General features: G+C 45.1%; 3 protein-coding genes across 4 annotated transcripts; 1 reads left to right on the top strand and 2 right to left on the bottom strand.

The window, feature by feature from the left end:
- Nucleotides 1-54: 54 nt before the first annotated feature.
- Nucleotides 55-2,649, bottom strand: tnfrsf18 (tumor necrosis factor receptor superfamily, member 18). The gene is made up of 7 exons (XM_084705832.1): nucleotides 2,523-2,649; nucleotides 2,224-2,349; nucleotides 1,726-1,860; nucleotides 1,544-1,631; nucleotides 1,361-1,431; nucleotides 1,165-1,281; nucleotides 55-999 (listed from the first exon to the last, which is right to left on the bottom strand). The coding sequence occupies exons 1-7, from the start codon at nucleotides 2,647-2,649 to the stop codon at nucleotides 842-844; spliced, it is 822 nt and encodes a 273-aa protein (XP_084561958.1). The 3' UTR covers nucleotides 55-841.
- A 3,022-nt stretch (nucleotides 2,650-5,671) lies between these two features.
- On the bottom strand, nucleotides 5,672-8,877 carry LOC146273320 (tumor necrosis factor receptor superfamily member 4). Of its 2 annotated transcripts, none has more exons than XM_084705742.1 (7): nucleotides 8,542-8,877; nucleotides 7,874-7,984; nucleotides 7,571-7,708; nucleotides 7,392-7,467; nucleotides 6,982-7,205; nucleotides 6,728-6,850; nucleotides 5,672-6,235 (listed from the first exon to the last, which is right to left on the bottom strand). In XM_084705742.1, exons 1-7 carry the CDS (start codon nucleotides 8,627-8,629, stop codon nucleotides 6,150-6,152), a joined length of 846 nt encoding a protein of 281 aa, XP_084561868.1. In that variant the 5' UTR covers nucleotides 8,630-8,877; the 3' UTR covers nucleotides 5,672-6,149. The 2 variants fall into 2 exon arrangements, with proteins under 2 accessions (XP_084561868.1, XP_084561869.1); XM_084705743.1 differs by having other exon boundaries at nucleotides 5,672-6,230.
- A 2,533-nt stretch (nucleotides 8,878-11,410) lies between these two features.
- Nucleotides 11,411-18,428, top strand: ddi2 (DNA-damage inducible protein 2). Its single transcript, XM_084704902.1, has 9 exons — nucleotides 11,411-11,863; nucleotides 12,165-12,285; nucleotides 12,442-12,741; nucleotides 13,301-13,427; nucleotides 13,619-13,746; nucleotides 13,868-13,996; nucleotides 14,200-14,303; nucleotides 14,425-14,617; nucleotides 15,643-18,428. Exons 1-9 carry the CDS (start codon nucleotides 11,726-11,728, stop codon nucleotides 17,181-17,183), a joined length of 2,781 nt encoding a protein of 926 aa, XP_084561028.1. The 5' UTR covers nucleotides 11,411-11,725; the 3' UTR covers nucleotides 17,184-18,428.
- The last annotated feature ends 198 nt before the right edge of the window (nucleotides 18,429-18,626 follow it).

Here is an 18,626-nt window from a genome sequence, read left to right as displayed (position 1 = left end):
ATACTTTCATAATTATACCATTCTCTTACTACATCCAATCCATGACTCAACATAAATGTATGATTTATACATTTATTGCATAACATTTGCATACCCGTCATCTGAAAAAACGTTTTTATTGCATGAACCTAGCCTTTTTTATGTCACTGTTCATGTGTCACACATGTTTCACATTATTATTTACAAAACCAATAGAAAAGATTTATGTGAAAGACTACATCTGCATTTAAGTATTATTGCAGTGCACACACCGACAAATGTCAATTATAAACAGAGAACATTACTTGCTAGTTGTAAGTCAACTAAATGAACAAACTACAAAGTACAAACAGAAAGAAAAAAAAACACTTTAGACAAACAAATGAGCATGAAAAGATCAGAATAACATTTTATAGAATGCCACCTTGATCAGAGGAATTATTCAGATCAGAGGGATGTCAGATTTGTCAATTAGTTCACTAGTTTACATTTACATTTAGTCATTTAGCAGCAAACACTGTTATCCAGAGCGACTTACAGTAAGTACAGGGACATTCCCCCCCGAGGCAAGTAGGGTGAAGTGCCTTGCTCAAGGACACAACGTCATTTGACTCGGCCAGGAATCGAACTGCCAACCTTCAGATTTCCAGCCCGATTCCCTCACTGTTCAGCCACCTGACTCTAAACTGCAGAATATTGTCACTTAAAAGTATTTTATATGAGAAAAGGTAACTACAGTAAACCAAATGCAGGGTAGGATCTCAACAGAAAACACCATCAATTGAATGTCCTGCTATCTTCAATTCTGTAATGTAATGTAATCTCTTTTAGTTCAGAGATCTGACCATGATAACCATTCTGGTCAGAGCGTAGATGGCTGGTGTTCCAGGGAGAGAACACTGTCATGTACTGAGTCTAGCTTGGTCTGCTGGATCAGCTGGTTCCCAATCTCCTCTTTCGACAGAGGACACCAAGACGTTTCTAGAACATTTGCTGAGATGATTGCTACAGGACAGTTTCCTGCGAGGGAGAGGACATTAGCAGACTGTTTCTACCGCTGAATAGCCCTCAAACCACTCATTGCTATTTTCTGTAAAACTAGTTATTAATGCAAGTTTATTTGATTACTTAATTTAACAAAAGTGCGATGAGTCCAAATCAAAGATATAGCTCTTTGGTACTCACTGGCTTTGCGTTTTCTCTGCCTGATTTTCTTTATGCAGGTTTGGGAGAGAAATATCAAGAGGGCAAAGGCAAACAAGAAGAGTCCAATGGCTGTCATCTGCAGGGTGCCACTTTGGACTGATGGACGACCAAGTGATTCATCAAAACAATGCATTATAATATATCTCAATGTTTTAGATGGTCATGTTCAACATACCATGAGCATGGCAATTTGAGTTGTGGGTCTTGTTTCCAGGAAATCCCACTGCGAGACCAATGTCACCACACCTGTACATTAGAAGTTGCCACATTCAGTGCATTCGGACAAATTGTTAGTTCAGATGGTAAATGGTGTAAAGCTCTACTCTGATGACACAATGTCTCTAAATAGTCATCTTACCGTGTAAACTGCTTGCAGATACCCTCCCTTGTGTCAGAGTATGTGTTATCAGGGCACGGCTCACACTTAAAGGAATAATCCCTGGAACCTGCAATTGAGCAAAAACCTGGTTAGGGTTAGGATTCAAAACCTGGTTGTTGAATGTTTAATAATAAGGAACCCTCTCTTTAAGTGTTTTTTACCAGTTGTCTTCAGTTCCTCCCCCTTTTGGCATTTCTTGTCCTCTTCACATTTTGAGCAGACATGGTCTGAGCACCGGAAACCAGATCGACATGAGCACTTTGCATTTTCGGTCAGGGTGCATTTTCGGTTATAATCTGCAGTGAAAAGACACGATATGTTCAGGTGATGAAGATAAGGTACCACAGAGAAATATAAACCACGTTACATTTACAATTTGACATTGATAACACGGACACATCTGGTCAATTCAGAAGGACGATGCATTTCAGTACCATAAGTGTAGTTTCTCACAATATGTCAATCAGATAGTCCTCTGAGCTATAACGCTTTAGATATTCTTGTGTTGTGGTATACTATGTTTTGGTAAGTTCATAGTTTTCAAACGTTAATGACACCATGGAAATAGAAAGGGATTCTCCGATGTAGTGAAAAGGAAAACAACATTTGCTCTCCATTTTGAACCATTGAAGTTCAGGTCTAATTAATTTACTCCTTACCCTGTTCGCATTTGAGGCATGGCAGACAGCTCGGAAGTCTGTCAGGGAACTCAGAGTAATAGCCCTCTGAGCAGTTGATACAGACAGTGGTTTTATCCTTAGTGCAGGTCTCCTTGACATATTTTCCTAAGAGCAAGAAAGAATGTTCAACAACACAATCAAAACATAGAGAAACGTTGTGTTGATGTGGCTGCATTGATTTCATTTTATTCAAACTACAACTGTAAATAAACATCTAAACATTATAAAATAAATAGTTTTGTCATTCCCTATATGCTGCAATTGTTAGCATTGCTTACCTGGAGGACAAACATCACAACATAATCCATTTCTCTCAAACTGATTATCATTGCAATTTACCGCCAGTCCAATTGCCCAAACAGTCAAAAAACTAATAACTGTCTGATAAAGATGCAACACGTCCATTCTTGTCAGTGTCCTCTCCGCTCAACTCCCTGACAGGTTTTATGAGACAACATGCAGACGTCACCCCGGCCTTTGTGGTTACCATGCTATGTACTGTTACAAAGCTGTGGTCACAGTCACAAAGTGCAAGTACGTTTAGTGAGTAAGATGGTGCTAACAAAGCATGCATATACTTTGATGTAAAGCACTCTGAAATGGATGAGCAGAGTAAGATTTATTTTCAAGTAATAAAATACCAAACAAAAAAACCTTAAACAAAAAAAATAAAACAACAGGTACCTCACATTTGTAAGAAGGAAAGCCAAACTCTAAGCTAAGAGAAACAGACAGCCCATTCAAAGAATAGTTATCCAAAAGTTATAAAGAAGGGGTTGGAGGGCCTTGTAATTGGGTTTGCTGAAAGATAGGGTGAGGTAGGTACTGGGGTGATTGAAAGTAAAGGTGGTGTGCTGACACAGTGCCTTGTTCTCTGCACGTGTGCATTACATCACATGGCGAATGAAGGTGTAAAAAACATCTGTACATGTTCAAGGATTTTTGACGATGCTGTTTGCTTGTTTGATGAGGGGGTATTCCATTCTTTGTTGTTCTTATGATTACACCATAAGTGCAAGACCTTTCTCACTCTGAGTCAAGTTTGGTGATACCCCTATTTCTTGTTTCACGCCCACCAATGTGTGGTTTAAATGTTCTCAATCACTGTCACGATGAACTTCAATTCACTGTCTTTCTATTCCTCTTTTTCTCTGTCACTGTATGCTACCCACAAACACACACACACACACACAGCCTATAGCCTAAAATGGGAAGGTGCCACAAATGTACGTCACACTTGCTACCACCAACTCAGAGACGTCAGCTGCAGCATATGACCACCGAAAGCACGTGGTTGACGTTGGATAACTTGAAATGTCACACTACCTTCATCTACGTAACTTTCACACGTACAATTTTCCGTTAGTGAGGTATCACTGTTAACAAAGCCTACTCAGAACTACCCACAGGATGAATGACATGTAAACTGTCATTACGACAGCAGTATCAGAACGATTTACAAAATGCAACCATGCATGATAATAAGTATTATGATAGTATATTATACTGTAATACACAATTGTGTTCATAATATATTAACATTCTACTTGTTAATTTCTGAGGGATGTTGTTTGGCAATTTACTTGATCCTTTAGAATGAATGTTAACATTTATGATATTGTTCTTGTTTTTCATTATTTTGAAAAAATATTGCCAATGGTTTGTCTTTATTAAACACAGCTTCAGTCATTTTTAAATAGAAAATAGAATATTGTAAAGGCCATTTTATTTCCATGAATACAAAATAAACGTTATCAAAATAACAGAGAAATGTTGTGGGTTGTTGATGAAACATTACATTTATTCATTTAGCAAACACTTTTATCCAAAGCGACTTCCAAGAGAGAACTTTACAAAAGTGCATAGGTCACTGATCATAACAACGAGATAGCCCCAAAACATTGCGGTTAGCCAAAACATGAAGCATACATTGTGAAAAGCAAATAAGTGCCAATGGGAAGAACCATAAGCGCATGCAGTTAAACAAGTTACAAATTAAACAACATGAACCTCAAAAAGTGCAAGAGTGTACCTGTAGAAAAAGCAAGCAACAATAATATAATGTACAGCGAGTACAAGAAGTTAAATCAGTTACAAGTACAAGAGCAACAAGTCACTCAATAAGAGTCATTGTGTTCCTGGAGGAAACAAACATCTGGTCCAGCAAATCATTCCTAAGTACCGTTGTACTCCCGGAACAAGTGCGTCTTAAGCCTTTTCTTGAAGGTGGGGAGAGAGACAGTCAGTGTCTCTGATGGAGGTGGGGAGGCGATTCCACCATTGGGGGGCCAGACAGGAGAAGAGCTTGGGTTGAGAGCGGGCGCTCTTGAGAGGTGGGACCACCAGACGGTTGTCAGAAGAAGACTGTAGGTAGCGGGTGGGGGTGTAAGGCTGGAGGAGAGACTTGATGTAGTCGGATGCAGTCCCGTTCACCACTCGGAAGGTCAGTACTAGGGTCTTGAATCTGATACGGGCCGTGATGGGAAGCCAGTAGAGGGAGATGAGGAGTGGGGTAACATGGGAGCATCTGAGTAGATCGTAGACCAGGCGGGCAGCTGCGTTCTGAATCCTCTGGAGAGGGCGGACTGCGCATGCTGGGAGACCAGCGAGCAGCGAGTTGCACTATTCTATTGGATTAAATGATGACACATCGTGAAAGATTTGGTAACATTACAACGTGGGACTTCTGCTTTGACTCCCTGACAAAAGCATTTTGTGCTGCTAACAGTCTTGTATCAAACAAACAAAAAAAGAATGTAAGATTAAAATGTGGTAATTGTTTTTTCCCTGAAACTTGCTATCCTGTACATTTAATTAAGCAGCGCCGAATCAATTTGACCCAGAGATAAAACATCCTTTTGAAAGTGACAGTAAAGATAAAATAGTGTTTGAAATACCTTTACTTTGCATACAAACAGGCACACAGCAAAATTTGTCGCGTTTAAAAAACAGACTTGTTGCATTGTTTTTTTTAAACAAGGTGCCAGGACATTTCACTGTTCAAGGTGCACTCGTGCCTTTGTTTTTCCACGACAGATGTGGTGACCTTTCCCTGAAACTGATAATAGGCTGATCATAATAATAACGGAAGTAGCGAGAGGAAAAAAGTTGTTTTTAGACAGAAAATCTTTTGACTTTCCATTTAAAGCAATTCAAATTTAACATGCGTAGAGGTTCTGAGTAAAATGTTTGATAAATGTATGATTTTTGTTCCCTGAATAGATGATTACTTACAAACTATCACTGTGACAATATTCATATATTTGCAACTCTGCAGGTTCAATCTCATACAAGGTATCTCATGGAAACGAGGTAGGCTTAAAACCACTGTAGGGGAAACCTCTAACTCTGCTTCTGAAACCACTCCTCCTCCTGTTTGTCACTTTGTTTCACCAGTTCAAGTCCCAACGTCTCAGATTCTCAGAACTCAACATCACCCAAATAACTTTATCGAAATACATTAACATAACATCAGAGAAACACAATCTAAGCCCTACTCATCTCCAGACAGAATTAGCAATGCACACATAGACATGTCTCACACAGAGATTTGCATATTTATCCAGAAAAGCATTAATTATGTACATGCCTCTGAAATAGTAAATTTAACAGTTTCTCAGAATTATGTCGGTAGCCCATCTGTAACATCAGACAGTATATATATTTAGCATTGACAGTCCTTAGTCAGCTACATTCATCAAAGTCTAAAGAAGACAGGAGTTGATTGATAAGTAACTTTACAAGTAAATAATTACAAATGTGTCATCTTGATTTACTGTATTTGATACACTTTAATCAAAAACAATACACTGATGTCAAATATTGACAATGTTTCAGAATAAGACAACTGACATATACTGGCAGTGATGAAGATACTTTCTTTTTCTTGGATGGTATTTGTTCTATCATGGCTCCTCAGCACCTGATTTAACCAGAGAGGAGAGATTACTGTCCCCACTTTCCTCAACTGGCCTTCGACATGAGTCCTGAGCTGGGGGAAAACAACAGTCAGAATACATATCGACTATGAATGTACAAGATACTCAGGGCCTCATTTGGATTGCGCCCATTTCATTCGTAAATTGGCGGTTAAAGACATAACACTGTATTTACAAAGGCAGCGCATTTGGGTAAAAACGCAGATAACCGCTACTGTGGGTTTAGCTCCTGTTCGTTTGTTTTCCTCGAATCACCCATGGGGGCAGTAACATGCATGCGATTTTCCCCGTCTTTTAACGTCGCGCTAATTCACACTAATGGGCGCTGATTGCCCGGCGAGGATCTGGTTTGAAAAATACCACGCAAAATGCGGAAATACACCGTCCGCTATGTGCGGTTGGGCAAAGGCGCAGATTAAGCTGCTGTCGCAGTGTTAGTAAATGAGGCCCTCAGTGTTGGCCAGTGTTTACCTCCTCATTCCCAACTCTTTTAAGCACAAGAATATGGTACAGTCCAATTTATAATCTCTAAAGGAGTCTCATACCTGTTTTTACTATTGGCAACTTGTAGTTTTCAACACAAGGAGTGATGGTAAATTTGTAGGTCAGGAAAACCAACACCAGCAGAGTAAGTCCAAAGATTAAGCTTAAGGTTAAGGGTAATATTCCTGGCGAACAGAAACAACACAGTTGTTAATGTTTACCTCAATATTTTAGAAGTCTTGGCTAGCAGAGACTATACAATAGAAGATTAGATGGCCATGGAGATGCCACAGAGCTGGGAGCAAAGAACATTTACCAGATTTGCGGTTTGTATTTGAACTACCATCCTCGTGTTTGGAGGGGGTTGATATAAAGGTAGGAGAAGTCAGCTCAAGAGGGGGTCTCTCGGAGAATCTTGTCTGGATGGTGAGAGGAGAGGGCGGTGCAGTGGGGGGAATCCTGAATTCTTGAATTTCTGAATTATTGTTGCAGATCACATCTGACGTCTTACTGCCATTCACTCTAACTCCACTACTACATCTGGAACACAAGGAAATACAAGCTTAGTACAAAACTGGAGTCTCAAATGCTGCAGGAAAAGATGTAGCACTATATTACATTGTAATATTGAGTGTGCACAAGTCTATACTATGTTACAGCATCATATCAAAAACATAATCTAAACATACCATACACAAATGAGAAAAGACTATTGAATGTACTCACTCTTTCCATTTAACACAATAATTGTCCTTTTCTGATGTAAAGAATCCGTTCTCACACTTACGGCATATTGGTTGTCCTAAGACAACAAAATTGGACTCAATGGCAAATGAACACAAACAGACTACAATCCTCATTAAAGATAATCATATGATATGAAGTATTTTGAGCTCAACCTTTACCTTTCACATTCATTATTCCTGATCCTTTGTCACACTTGCATGCAGAAGATTTGTCATTTGTGGGGACAAATCCATCCTGGCATTCGCAAGTTGTGTCCATAATCCTTGTGCACATCTTCACCTCTACACTCCAATGCTCTACATAGAACAAATTAATTGGGCAATGCGTATCTTGTCCTTGCATTATATAATGCGATAATACCATTAATACTATATACAGGCTTCCTAATAATACCAATTGAGAGACAAACTGTATGATAAGACAGCAGATACAGTTAATGTATAAAACACTGTATGACTTACTCTTGTAACAGAGGGTACATGGCTTACAAAACTTTGAATCATTTGGTGTTGGCTGGAAAGTCTTTTCGGAACAGTCAGAACACCCCACACCCCTTGAATCTATCCTCTGACCTTGATAAAGAAAATATATTGAACAGATATAATGAATCAATAAACCAAGAGAGGATGTGGTATGACTGCAACACAGCACATTTGTGATATATCATGATATCTCAAGAAGATAAGTTCCTAAAGCTAGTTTAGTGGTAAACTAGTCCCCTCAGGACCAGCAAGACAATACAAATTGGATCATTTATGTTCAGTAGAGATGGAGAACATTGTAGCATGATAATGAATAAACGTGTTTACTAATAACCTACGTTCAATGCAGAGAAATATCCCCATAGACTATATCATACAACTTAGTATCTACCATGGCTCAGATCCAGTCCCATTTCGAGGTCTGAACTGCCTGTAGTATAAGCTAAAATAATATGGTAATAATAGGAGGATAACTTAAAGCGACTTTAACAAATACAAAATATCACACTGTAAATATGTGATCAGCCTCGACTTTGTCCTTTATGATTAGCATTATCTCAATCTAAATTAGGACTACAAAACTATAGCCTATACCGTAACACCAGTTTAGAGATAGCAATGGTAATTTTGGATATAGGCTGCTTTACCTTTACCGCACTCTCCAGCCACACACAGTCCCGGAATGTTAAAATAGCATATTAGCGTTACAAGAGCACTGATTCCACTCAAGTTCATTATGAGATGTGGGAAAAAGCCTGAGATATGAGCACAGCTGCTAGACTATACTTTTAGAAGGCAAAAGACAGAAATCAATTTAAAATGTCAGAATCTCTATGCAAAAAGATCAGAACCCCAGATGACAGATACTTTGCCTGCCGAAGGTATCTCTGCATGTGATCTCAGTGTTGAATCATTTTAACCTATATGCACACGCCTCCTTTCCTTGATGTTGTAACCAGGGTGTTATTCATCGGAACAATAGCTGTTCTCACTGCTTTTAGCCTACATAGACCGACCTAGAAATATAGGCTACACCCAAATAAATACCATATTGAGTTGGCTATAATATGCATGGCCATAATGTTTGTTTACTTAAGTAGAAAAAAGTTTCTATATTTTCTAAAACCGCCCTTAAAATAGCATAATAATGCATTAAAAAGCATTGCAGAGTTGTTTGAACTCCCAGAATGAATCAAAAGGCATATTTAATTATGTCCTAGGCTATTCTAGCCTAATTAATGCATATTGAATTTAAAATGTATGGCAACATTTCACTGGCTTAAACGTTTGTGATAAGAGGAACTAAAGACGATATTTTCAGAAATTATAAATCCCCGTGATTTCCTTCCTTTGAGCCTACCATAGAAAAGCGGTCCAAGGATGTTCTGTGTGGGCCTATCTGTGTTTCATCATCTGACACACATCTGGCATCATTTCTGGGTCGAATGCCCAAATAAAATAGTATTACCTGTAAAACATGTTTGTTGTCTTACTATTCTCATTTACCCATTCGTTGTCTATTTTATAAGCTATATTTTAAAAATATTACTTCCAGGGCTCTCAAGTCTCACGCATTCGCCGTTTCAGCCATTTCTCACGCCTTGTATACACCTTGTAACACCTTGTATTTCTCATGCATTTCAACCATTTCTCACGCTGAGAAGTAAGGGATAACCTCTCCCGCTATATACAATTAATGGTGTTGGGTAGTGTTAGGATGGTGTTGGGGTGGTGTTGGGATGGTGTTGGGGTGGTGTTGGGGTGGTTTTGGGATGGTGTTGGGGTGGTGTTGGGATGGTGTTGGGGTGGTGTTGGGATGGTGTTGGGGTGGTGTTGGGGTGGTTTTGGGATGGTGTTGGGGTGGTGTTGGGATGGTGTTGGGGTGGTGTTGGGGTGGTGTTGGGATGGTGTTGGGGTGGTGTTGGGATGGTGTTGGGGTGGTGTTGGGGTGGTTTTGGGATGGTGTTGGGGTGGTGTTGGGATGGTGTTGGGGTGGTGTTGGGATGGTGTTGGGATGGTGTTGGGGTGGTGTTGGGGTGGTGTTGGGGTGGTGTTGGGGTGGTTTTGGGATGGTGTTGGGGTGGTGTTGGGATGGTGTTGGGGTGATGTTGGGGTGGTGTTGGGGTGGTGTTGGGATGGTGTTGGGGTGGTGTTGGGGTGGTTTTGGGATGGTGTTGGGGTGGTGTTGGGGTGGTTTTGGGATGGTGTTGGGGTGGTGTTGGGATGGTGTTGGGGTGGTGTTGGGATGGTGTTGGGGTGATGTTGGGGTGGTGTTGGGGTGGTGTTGGGATGGTGTTGGGGTGGTGTTGGGGTGGTTTTGGGATGGTGTTGGGGTGGTGTTGGGATGGTGTTGGGGTGGTGTTGGGGTGGTGTTGGGGTGGTTTTGGGGTGATGTTGGGGTGGTGTTGGGGTGGTGTTGGGATGGTGTTGGGGTGATGTTGGGGTGGTGTTGGGATGGTGTTGGGGTGGTGTTGGGGTGGTTTTGGGATGGTGTTGGGGTGGTGTTGGGATGGTGTTGGGGTGATGTTGGGGTGGCTTGGAGCTGGGTACCTGTAATATGCTGTTCCGACTTGACGACCCTCAGGATGTGGATTTACTGTACCACACTGAGATGCAGCTGGTCAAGATGCTCTCATGTGCAGTGGTTAAAGAATGATTCTGGGTAACAGGTGGGCACTTCTGAGCCGCCTCAGCTAATACAGACGTCGTTGGGCCTTCTTCATGAGGGAGAAGTTCATTGATTTCCAGAGAGATGTGAACTCCAAGAAATGTAAAGTTGGAGACATGCTCCACTACAGCCCCACAATCAGCTATTTCACCTTCTGCATATTGAGGACAATATTGTTGGAGGCTTTAAAAAGTGACTGAGAGTGGTTACAAATAAAGTAAGGTGTGATGTAAAGCCAAGTCAACATGACTACTTTATTGTATTGTATTTATGGGTGTCACTCTGGCAAATAATGTTTAAGGATTTGTATATATAATGTGAACAACAGGATATCGTGTATAGAAACATTAACAAGTGCACTTTCTTCTGCACGTTCACTGCATCCTAAGTGTGGCTGTGGGTTTATAAACGGAAACTATGCTTTGTTTTTAGTCAGAAGTTGAGACTGGATTCCATGGAAATAGTCTACAACGTTTCCTGCAAACACGCAACTTCCTCCATGGAGAAAAAAACAGTAATATTTTTTACGGCTGTAAATGAAGAATAGATTTAACGTACTCTCATAATGAGCTGACAGGCAGGTTAAGTTTCGACATTCTGTTCACAGGGTAATGTAGGTTACATCATATCCTGACCATATAGCCTTCTATATATTTTGTAGTTGCAGATAACACATATGTAAATTATCAAAGTGTGGTACTAGAAGTAATAGGTACGGGTTGCACAGTTGAATAAATTGAGCTATTTAAATACTTTCTGAGTAGTGATCGGGGTGGAAAACGGATTTACATTGTGGTTGTGGTGTCGTCAAAGGGTGGCGATCGTAATTACGACAACACATTGCAAATGCGGCAGCTGTCGGAATACGGTAACGGTTGTTTGGTTCACAAGTGGAACCGAAAGCTAATCAACGGACCGGGCAGACACTATTTTAATGTTTCGTTGGCATGAATGTCATTTGACATTTCGTTATGTCATGTTAGTAAGCTAATTGCACTTCGATGAGCGTTTTTATTGACATTTGTGTTTGCTTACAAATATACGTGGACATATTTAGCTATTAGCTTGAGAGTGATACAAGAAACTACACCCAAGCTAAAATATTCTATCACAGCAAGTTACAAGTTAGCTAGCTAGCTACCCTGACCAGCCCAAGAACAGCAATGCTGGTGACCGTATTCTGCGCACCGAGGGAGCTTCCAGAAACAACATTTGCCCTAGATGTGTCTCCAGAGCTCGAACTTAGAGACTTCGTAGCGCTTTGTGAACTAGAATCAGGGATCCCGGCTGGAGAAATTCAGGTAAAACAAAAGATGCTAGCTAGCTTAGCTATATAGCTAGCTTAACTAAGCTAGCATATGTCTTAGAGCTACTTGCAATGGCTAGCTAACTTGTTAGCTTCGCTTGTTTTCAGTGTTAGCTGGATGACTAGCTACATTATACACGTCTGCCTGATACTTGACCTCTCGCCACTATATTTTGATTATAAGCTAGAGCATAAATACTCTTGGTGTTTCTATATACTGTGAAGATGAAGGGCATTTTGCCTCAATGATTGTTGCCAGACTTTTTTTTACTTGATCTATTAACCTGTTTTTCCAGATATTATATATAGAGCAACCTTTGAAAGACCTGACACGTGCCTTGGGGACCTATGGTTTGAAGGATGGGGATGTGGTGGTTCTTCGACAGGCTGACAGACGGCCTCCGCCAGCTTTCTCAGGTAAATTGTTAAATCCAAATTGCTCTTCAGGAAGCTGAAAGAATGAGAGCCATACTGGATTTCTATCTGATTACGTTAACTCATTATTTTCCCTTTAAATCCATTGGAACGATAAGCCCCGATCTCACTTAAAGGTCTTCCGTCTTAACCCCTTAGGTCTGCCTCGTATTGACTTCAGTTCCATCGCAGTCCCAGGCACCTCCACTGCTACTCAACGGCCTGCCACAAGGCAGCAGCAGCAGCAGCAGCCACATCAGTCTCCAAACTCCCAGCAGCAGCAGCAGCGTTCTCCGCCCCCTCCCGCACCCCCGACCCTGGGTGGCTCTGCTTCTTCTCCACAGGGACTGGATGATCCAGCCTTGCTCCAGCAGATGCTTCTGGCCAACCCTCACGAGCTGTCGCTCCTCAAGGAGCGCAACCCACCACTGGCTGAAGCCCTGCTAAGTGGAGACCTGGGTGAGGGACTGCGTCTATTTAAGAGCTTTGTGTTGTCTGACTGTGTGTATTCCAGAGCTTCATATTGTCTGACTGTGTATTCCAGAGCTTCATATTGTCTGACTGTGTGTATTCCAGAGCTTCATATGGTCTGACTGTGTGTATTCCAGAGCTTCATATTGTCTGACTGTGTATTCCAGAGCTTCATATTGTCTGACTGTGTGTATTCCAGAGCTTCATATTGTCTGACTGTGTGTATTCCAGAGCTTCATATTGTGTGACTGTGTGTATTCCAGAGCTTCATATTGTCTGACTTAGTGCATTCCAGAGCTTCATATTGTCTGACTGTGTGCATTCCAGAGCTTCATATTGTCTGACTGTGCATTCCAGAGCTTCATATTGTCTGACTGTGCATTCCAGAGCTTCATATTGTCTGACTGAGTGTATTCCAGAGCTTCATATTGTCTGACTGTGTGCATTCCAGAGCTTCATATTGTCTGACTGTGTGCATTCCAGAGCTTCATATTGTCTGACTGTGTGCATTCCAGAGCTTCATATTGTCTGACTGTGTGCGTTCCAGAGCGTTTCACTAAAGTGCTGTCGGAGCAGCAGCAGGACCGTGCGCGCAGGGAGCAGGAGAGGATCCGGCTGCTGACTGCCGACCCGTTTGACTTGGACGCCCAGGCTAAGATAGAGGAGGACATCAGGTAGTCTATTCAATAATGTGGGGCAGCAACATGGAGGGCTTGAATACAGATCAGATGTGGGACTGGGGGGGGTAATCAAACAGGCCCTATACTCATGAATGTCTGTGGCCAATTTGAAGTACGCAAAGGCTAGTCTGCCACGTTCCTCATGGAACATCTCCACAACGTGTCGTCATATCTTTGTGGCCCAGGCAGCATAATGTTGAAGAGAACATGACCATCGCCATGGAAGAGGCTCCAGAGAGTTTCGGGCAGGTGGTCATGCTCTACATCAACTGCAAGGTCAACGGACATCCTGTGAAGGCTTTCGTGGACTCAGGTAACCCATATTCCCGCGCGTCTCTTAATGTCTTTTCTTTGGAAATCCGTGCGAAAAAAGGTCACCTGATCATTCACGTCCTCCCCTCCTCTTTACCTCCGCGGGGTCTTGGGCGCGCCAGGAGCCCAGATGACCATCATGAGTCAGGCGTGTGCCGAGCGCTGTAACATCATGCGTCTGGTGGACCGGCGCTGGGCAGGCATCGCCAAGGGCGTGGGGACCCAGAAGATCATCGGCAGAGTGCACCTGGGTACGCCTCTGCTCTCTCCACCGTTGAACCTCCCCCCTTCGGTAGCATTTCAGTGTTCATAGTCGCCCCTCAACCCGTTTGTGAGTTTGTGGCAGAGCTGTAATCGTGGCTGTGCCTTAGCTCGTGTGTACTTGCTCACCGAAGCGACTCTGTGCCTGGTCTGGTATGGCACTGACGAGTCGTTTGCGTTTTGGCTCCACTAGCTCAAGTCCAGATAGAAGGGGACTTCTTGCCCTGCTCCTTCTCTATCCTGGAGGACCAGCCTATGGACATGTTGCTGGGCCTCGACATGCTGAAGAGACATCAGGTATCTGCTGTGGCCCCCCCCCCGCGCGGAAATCCAACTCCCCACTGTGTGTTACAGCATTACATTCCGGGGTGGAAAACGACACTCGACATTCATGCGTTCCCCCTCTTCATCCTTTTAGTGTTCCATCGACCTGAAGAAGAACCTGGTCCTGATCGGCACCACGGGCACGGAAACTCACTTTTTGCCCGAATCGGAGCTGCCAGAGTGCGCCCGCCTGGCGTACGGGACGGAGGGCCGCGAGGACGTTCGCCAGGAGGAGATGGCCGACAGGGAGCTCGCCGAGGCGCTGGAGAGATCCGTGCAGGAGAGCGGTAAGGGGGGGGGAGGCGTGGGGGACATTTCCAGCTTGTTCAGACACGGGGCCCGCGTTTTGCATGCGCCCCAGTTTCGGCGCTCCGGGCCTCCGCGAGCCCTTGTTTATGCAGTCGTCTGCATAAAGATCACTTTGGTGTCATCGCCTCATGTCATCTTGGAAAGCGTATGTGCAGGAGCCCACGGGGTGTTGAAATTGAGACCCGAGGTTACCCGCGGCCAAGTACGCGGTTGCATCATATGTAACTGGTAAACAAGCCTTCCGAAGTTGGGACTTCAAGGAGGGCCTTATAATTGTTGCAGTCAAGTTTTGAGTGGTGACAGTATTATTATTATTATTATTATTATTATTATTAGAAAATTGAATTGGTTAAAAAGGTTTTGTTTCGACAGTTCAGGAAAAACAAAAAGGCCCTTTGAGCCCAATTGTGCTCTCAGAGGTCAGATGACAGCAGGTGTGATCATACAGTGAGCCCCTCCTTGAGGGTCCAAAGTCCTAGTTCTTTGGCTGATACACTCTTCACCCCCGGGAGTGAAAAGGTTGACCGTGTGACGCATGCTGTGTGTCGAGTGCTAACTCTCTGCGTCCCTCCGCATGATGTGTGGCGTGTGCCCTAACCCTGAGCAGGACAGCACTGATTCTTTTGGAGAGCCGGCTGGAGAGGGTCCTACCAACCAGGTACTGCACATCGACAGAGACCATGCTAGCTAAGTCCAATGACGTTTCTTTCCTTTTCTCCAGCTCTACGTGTTTTGTTGTTGTCAGATCTATTATTTCCAGCTTATTGGAAGCGATATGATAAGAAAAAAACTGGTAACGCAATTATCGAACGACTCATATGAAAGTCTTTCACGTTGATGAGTTAAGTCGACGATTAGGTGTCTCAGCATTTCTATGTATCATATTTCATTTCAAAAGCTGGCATGTACCCAAAAGGCATGGTTTGCGACACCGATCCATAGCAGGTTTCCAATGTTGAGTTTGACTCTAATCCTTATGATTCTGCCGTTTCTACCACGATAGACACTGCAGATGGACAAACTACCTCACCGAGCTCCTCACCATTCCCAACGCCCAGACCCCTCAATCAAACAGCCACCTCGACCTCCTCGACGCCAAGCCATCTCCGAAGTCTGGGCCGCTCCGAGTCGGCTCCAGCCTCCGTGCAGCAGGCTCCCACAGCGGGGCAGAGCCCCAGTCAGCCCGGCTTCCCGGGAGTTCCCGGGCCCCCGTCCCAAGTCCAGGCCACCGTTCCCACAGCCCCCAAAGCCCCTCCGCCAGCGACCACCGACCCGACCCGACCTCCTCCACCCACCCCCTCAGCTCTAGACCCGCTGTCCACACCCTCCCCTCCCCCAGCAGACAAGGCTGCGACTGGCCCTCCTCCACCAACAGAGGATCAGGTACCCGCTGCTCCAGAGGTGGACACGGGCCCCGGGGAGGGGGCGGAAGGCCCGCTCCTCCCCCACCCAGATGATCTGTCCCCCGCGCAGCCCATGGAGCAGGGAGGGGACGTGTCGGCCAGTACCGGGGGGACATCTCCACGGGCCACAGAGGGGGAAGGCAGTCCCCAACATCAGTCCATGTCTACTGTCCCGTCCCTACCCCCGGGGACTTGTATCCCAGCCTCGGGCCAGCAGCCCGGCTCTGCCGAGATGGAGTCTCCCTCCTCCTCCCAGGGAGCGGTGCCGCCTGAGAGGGACCAGCCGGAGGGCGAGCGAGGCCCCGGCTCGGACCACATCCCCTCCCTGGCCGCAGCCCTGCTGGAGCTCCACGAGCTGCTGGTGTCCAACAGCCACTGCCCGGCCCAGGACCGCAGCGCCTCCTGCTCCCCCCCCCGTCCCTTCCGCTCAGACGCCGAGGGGCCGGACGGCGACCGCCCGGCGGAGCCCCCCCGGACCGCCCCGACCCCTGAGAACCCCGACCCTCCCCCTTCTACTGCCATCACAACCGCTGGTGCAGACACGAGCGATGCCAAAGCCGACCACGCTGCTGTGCCTGCCCGAGGGCCGCCGCCCCCCCAGGCTCTGGCGCCGGGCTCCTCCGGCCAGGAGGAGGAGGGCCCAGGGACGGCCGCCGAGGCCACGAAGGGACGGGGCCGGCCGCAGGCCTCGGACGGCTCGTGGGGAAGGAGGGCGGACAGACGCGGGGCGACGGAAACGGAGGGCCCATCCCCTCGTCCGGGCCACCCGGCGCTCCGGGAGCCCCCGGAGGGCCAGCAGGGGCGGGGCGTGGCCGACGGAAGAGCCTCGGGCGCCTCCGACGCCCCCGACGCCGTCGACCTCCAGCCGAGCCCCCTGTCGCTGGCCGCGGGCTCCCCGGAGGAGGCCCCCGGCGTGTCGCCCCTCTCCACCTCCCCCTCCAGCCCCGAGGCCAGCTCCTCCGCCCGGCTGTCCTCCGCTCCGGGACTCTCGCCGGGACGGTTTCCGTCGGAGCACATCCGTCGGATCCAGGCGGCGGGTTTCTCGGCCGGGGAGGCGGCCGAGGCCCTGGAAGAGGCCCGGGGGAGTGTGGAGCTGGCTCTGATGGCCCTCCTGGCCCGAAACATCACTGTGCCCACCTGAGAGGGCCCCGCCCACGCTCTCCTCTCGTCATCTTTTCGTGTTTTTATACCTTTTGTCTCGTTCTTGATACTGACATCTCAGTCGCTTGTTCCTTCTGCTACAGGGTGAAACGGGGGGGTTCAACGCTGTGTGTGTGTGTGTGTCTGACAGACCGTGAAGCTAAAAACAGCTGGCGTTTGTTCACTGGGTTTAGTAGGTGGGGGGTGAGTGTGTGCATTCAGTTGCTGTTGGTGTCTCCGAAGGCCTTTGTTTGATGGGTTTTTACAATTGAATTTGGTACGTTCAATGTCCTCGCATCCATGTTTTTGCCCCAAATATTTTAAAGTACTTGGTACTTACCTTGTGCTTGGTTCTAATGACATTTTAACACCTATTTGATGGAGTAATGAGCGAGAGGACATCCATCGACGATCCGTTTTCTGTGTGAGGTAGAACCTGATTCCCTGAGGTAGATATTCCATCAACGTTCGAGCCCCAGTAGTCATTTTAAAGCAGAAATGTGTCCGCTAAAGCTTAAATGGGTTTTGGGGGGGGGGGGGGGGGGAGTTGTTTGTTTTTCCTGTTATTTTGCTTTGACTAAAATGATCCTCAATTCTTTCAATAAAGCCAACCAAGCCTATTCAAACACTATAACACTGTGGATACTGCTACATTTCAGGAAGTGTTTTCTACACGTGCTGCTGAATCCTTTTCAACACTCGGCAGTCACGGCACGTCATCCTCTGTCATGCAGCCATTGCCAATCTTCTGGGATTTAAGGGTGTTTTTTTATGGTTGATAAACCCGTATTTTAAGGCCAGATCAAGTGGAAATATACGTTTTCCTTTTCCTCTGCGATGCACAGTGGAGTGATGGAAAGGATTTATGGGATTATATGGCATGAAAGCGATGCATAGATTTTGGGCCATTTAATGTGAAAGTGAGCTAGTAGGGTTAGGAGATAGTCTTCAGCGTGTTGTCCTTGCAGCACTGGCATAGCACATCTTAGAAATTCCGATCTATTGATTTTAGACCTTAAAGTAGTTCCAGTTTCATGTTTTTACTTTCACCTAATTATATAGCATCATCATTAGTGAAATCATCCATCGTCAATAGGTGTCATCTGGTCAAGCTGTCAAAACGATTTAGGATGAGAATAATGATTTTATGCCAATGTCCCAACATCAGGCAGGCTGATCAAAGTATTCACTTTTATCTTGTACCAAATTTAAACATGCAAATAAAAAATAAAAACTTTATTTCTAATTGGTGTCATTTGAGTGGTTAATCTTCCCCGTCCTTTTCAAGTTTGGAATTTTAAAATATGCTTAAAATCTATCTGTCCTTTTGGTTATTACATCCCTGAAGCTTTTTATGCAGTTTTAGGGTCGGCGTCTCCTCACATTGCAAGAATGTTCCTAAGCCTGCACACCTGCAAGTACTTGTTGTGATTGGGGCGCTCGA

Source organism: Hypomesus nipponensis, chromosome 9 (assembly GCF_054491055.1).
Source record: "Hypomesus nipponensis isolate SF chromosome 9, ASM5449105v1, whole genome shotgun sequence".
Classification (NCBI taxonomy): domain Eukaryota; kingdom Metazoa; phylum Chordata; class Actinopteri; order Osmeriformes; family Osmeridae; genus Hypomesus; species Hypomesus nipponensis.
The sequence above is the reverse complement of the archived record's forward strand: the minus strand, read 5'-3'. Positions and strand labels throughout refer to the sequence as shown.

Bases quoted from the DNA above. Each gene is read 5' to 3' on its own strand.
- LOC146273320 (XM_084705742.1), bottom strand. From the start codon at position 8,629: ATGAACTTGAGTGGAATCAGTGCTCTTGTAACGCTAATATGCTATTTT. The intron at 7,709-7,873 runs GTAAGTCATACA...TGTTCTATGTAG, and splicing joins ATGTACCCTCTGTTACAAGA to AGCATTGGAGTGTAGAGGTG. The intron at 7,206-7,391 runs GTGAGTACATTC...CTTGTGTTCCAG, and splicing joins TATTGTGTTAAATGGAAAGA to ATGTAGTAGTGGAGTTAGAG.
- tnfrsf18 (XM_084705832.1), bottom strand. From the start codon at position 2,649: ATGGACGTGTTGCATCTTTATCAGACAGTTATTAGTTTTTTGACTGTT. The intron at 1,861-2,223 runs GTAAGGAGTAAA...TTTTCACTGCAG, and splicing joins ATGCCTCAAATGCGAACAGG to ATTATAACCGAAAATGCACC. The intron at 1,000-1,164 runs GTGAGTACCAAA...TCTCCCTCGCAG, and splicing joins GCAGAGAAAACGCAAAGCCA to GAAACTGTCCTGTAGCAATC.
- ddi2 (XM_084704902.1), top strand. From the start codon at position 11,726: ATGCTGGTGACCGTATTCTGCGCACCGAGGGAGCTTCCAGAAACAACA. The intron at 11,864-12,164 runs GTAAAACAAAAG...CTGTTTTTCCAG, and splicing joins TCCCGGCTGGAGAAATTCAG to ATATTATATATAGAGCAACC. The intron at 13,747-13,867 runs GTAACCCATATT...TGGGCGCGCCAG, and splicing joins GAAGGCTTTCGTGGACTCAG to GAGCCCAGATGACCATCATG.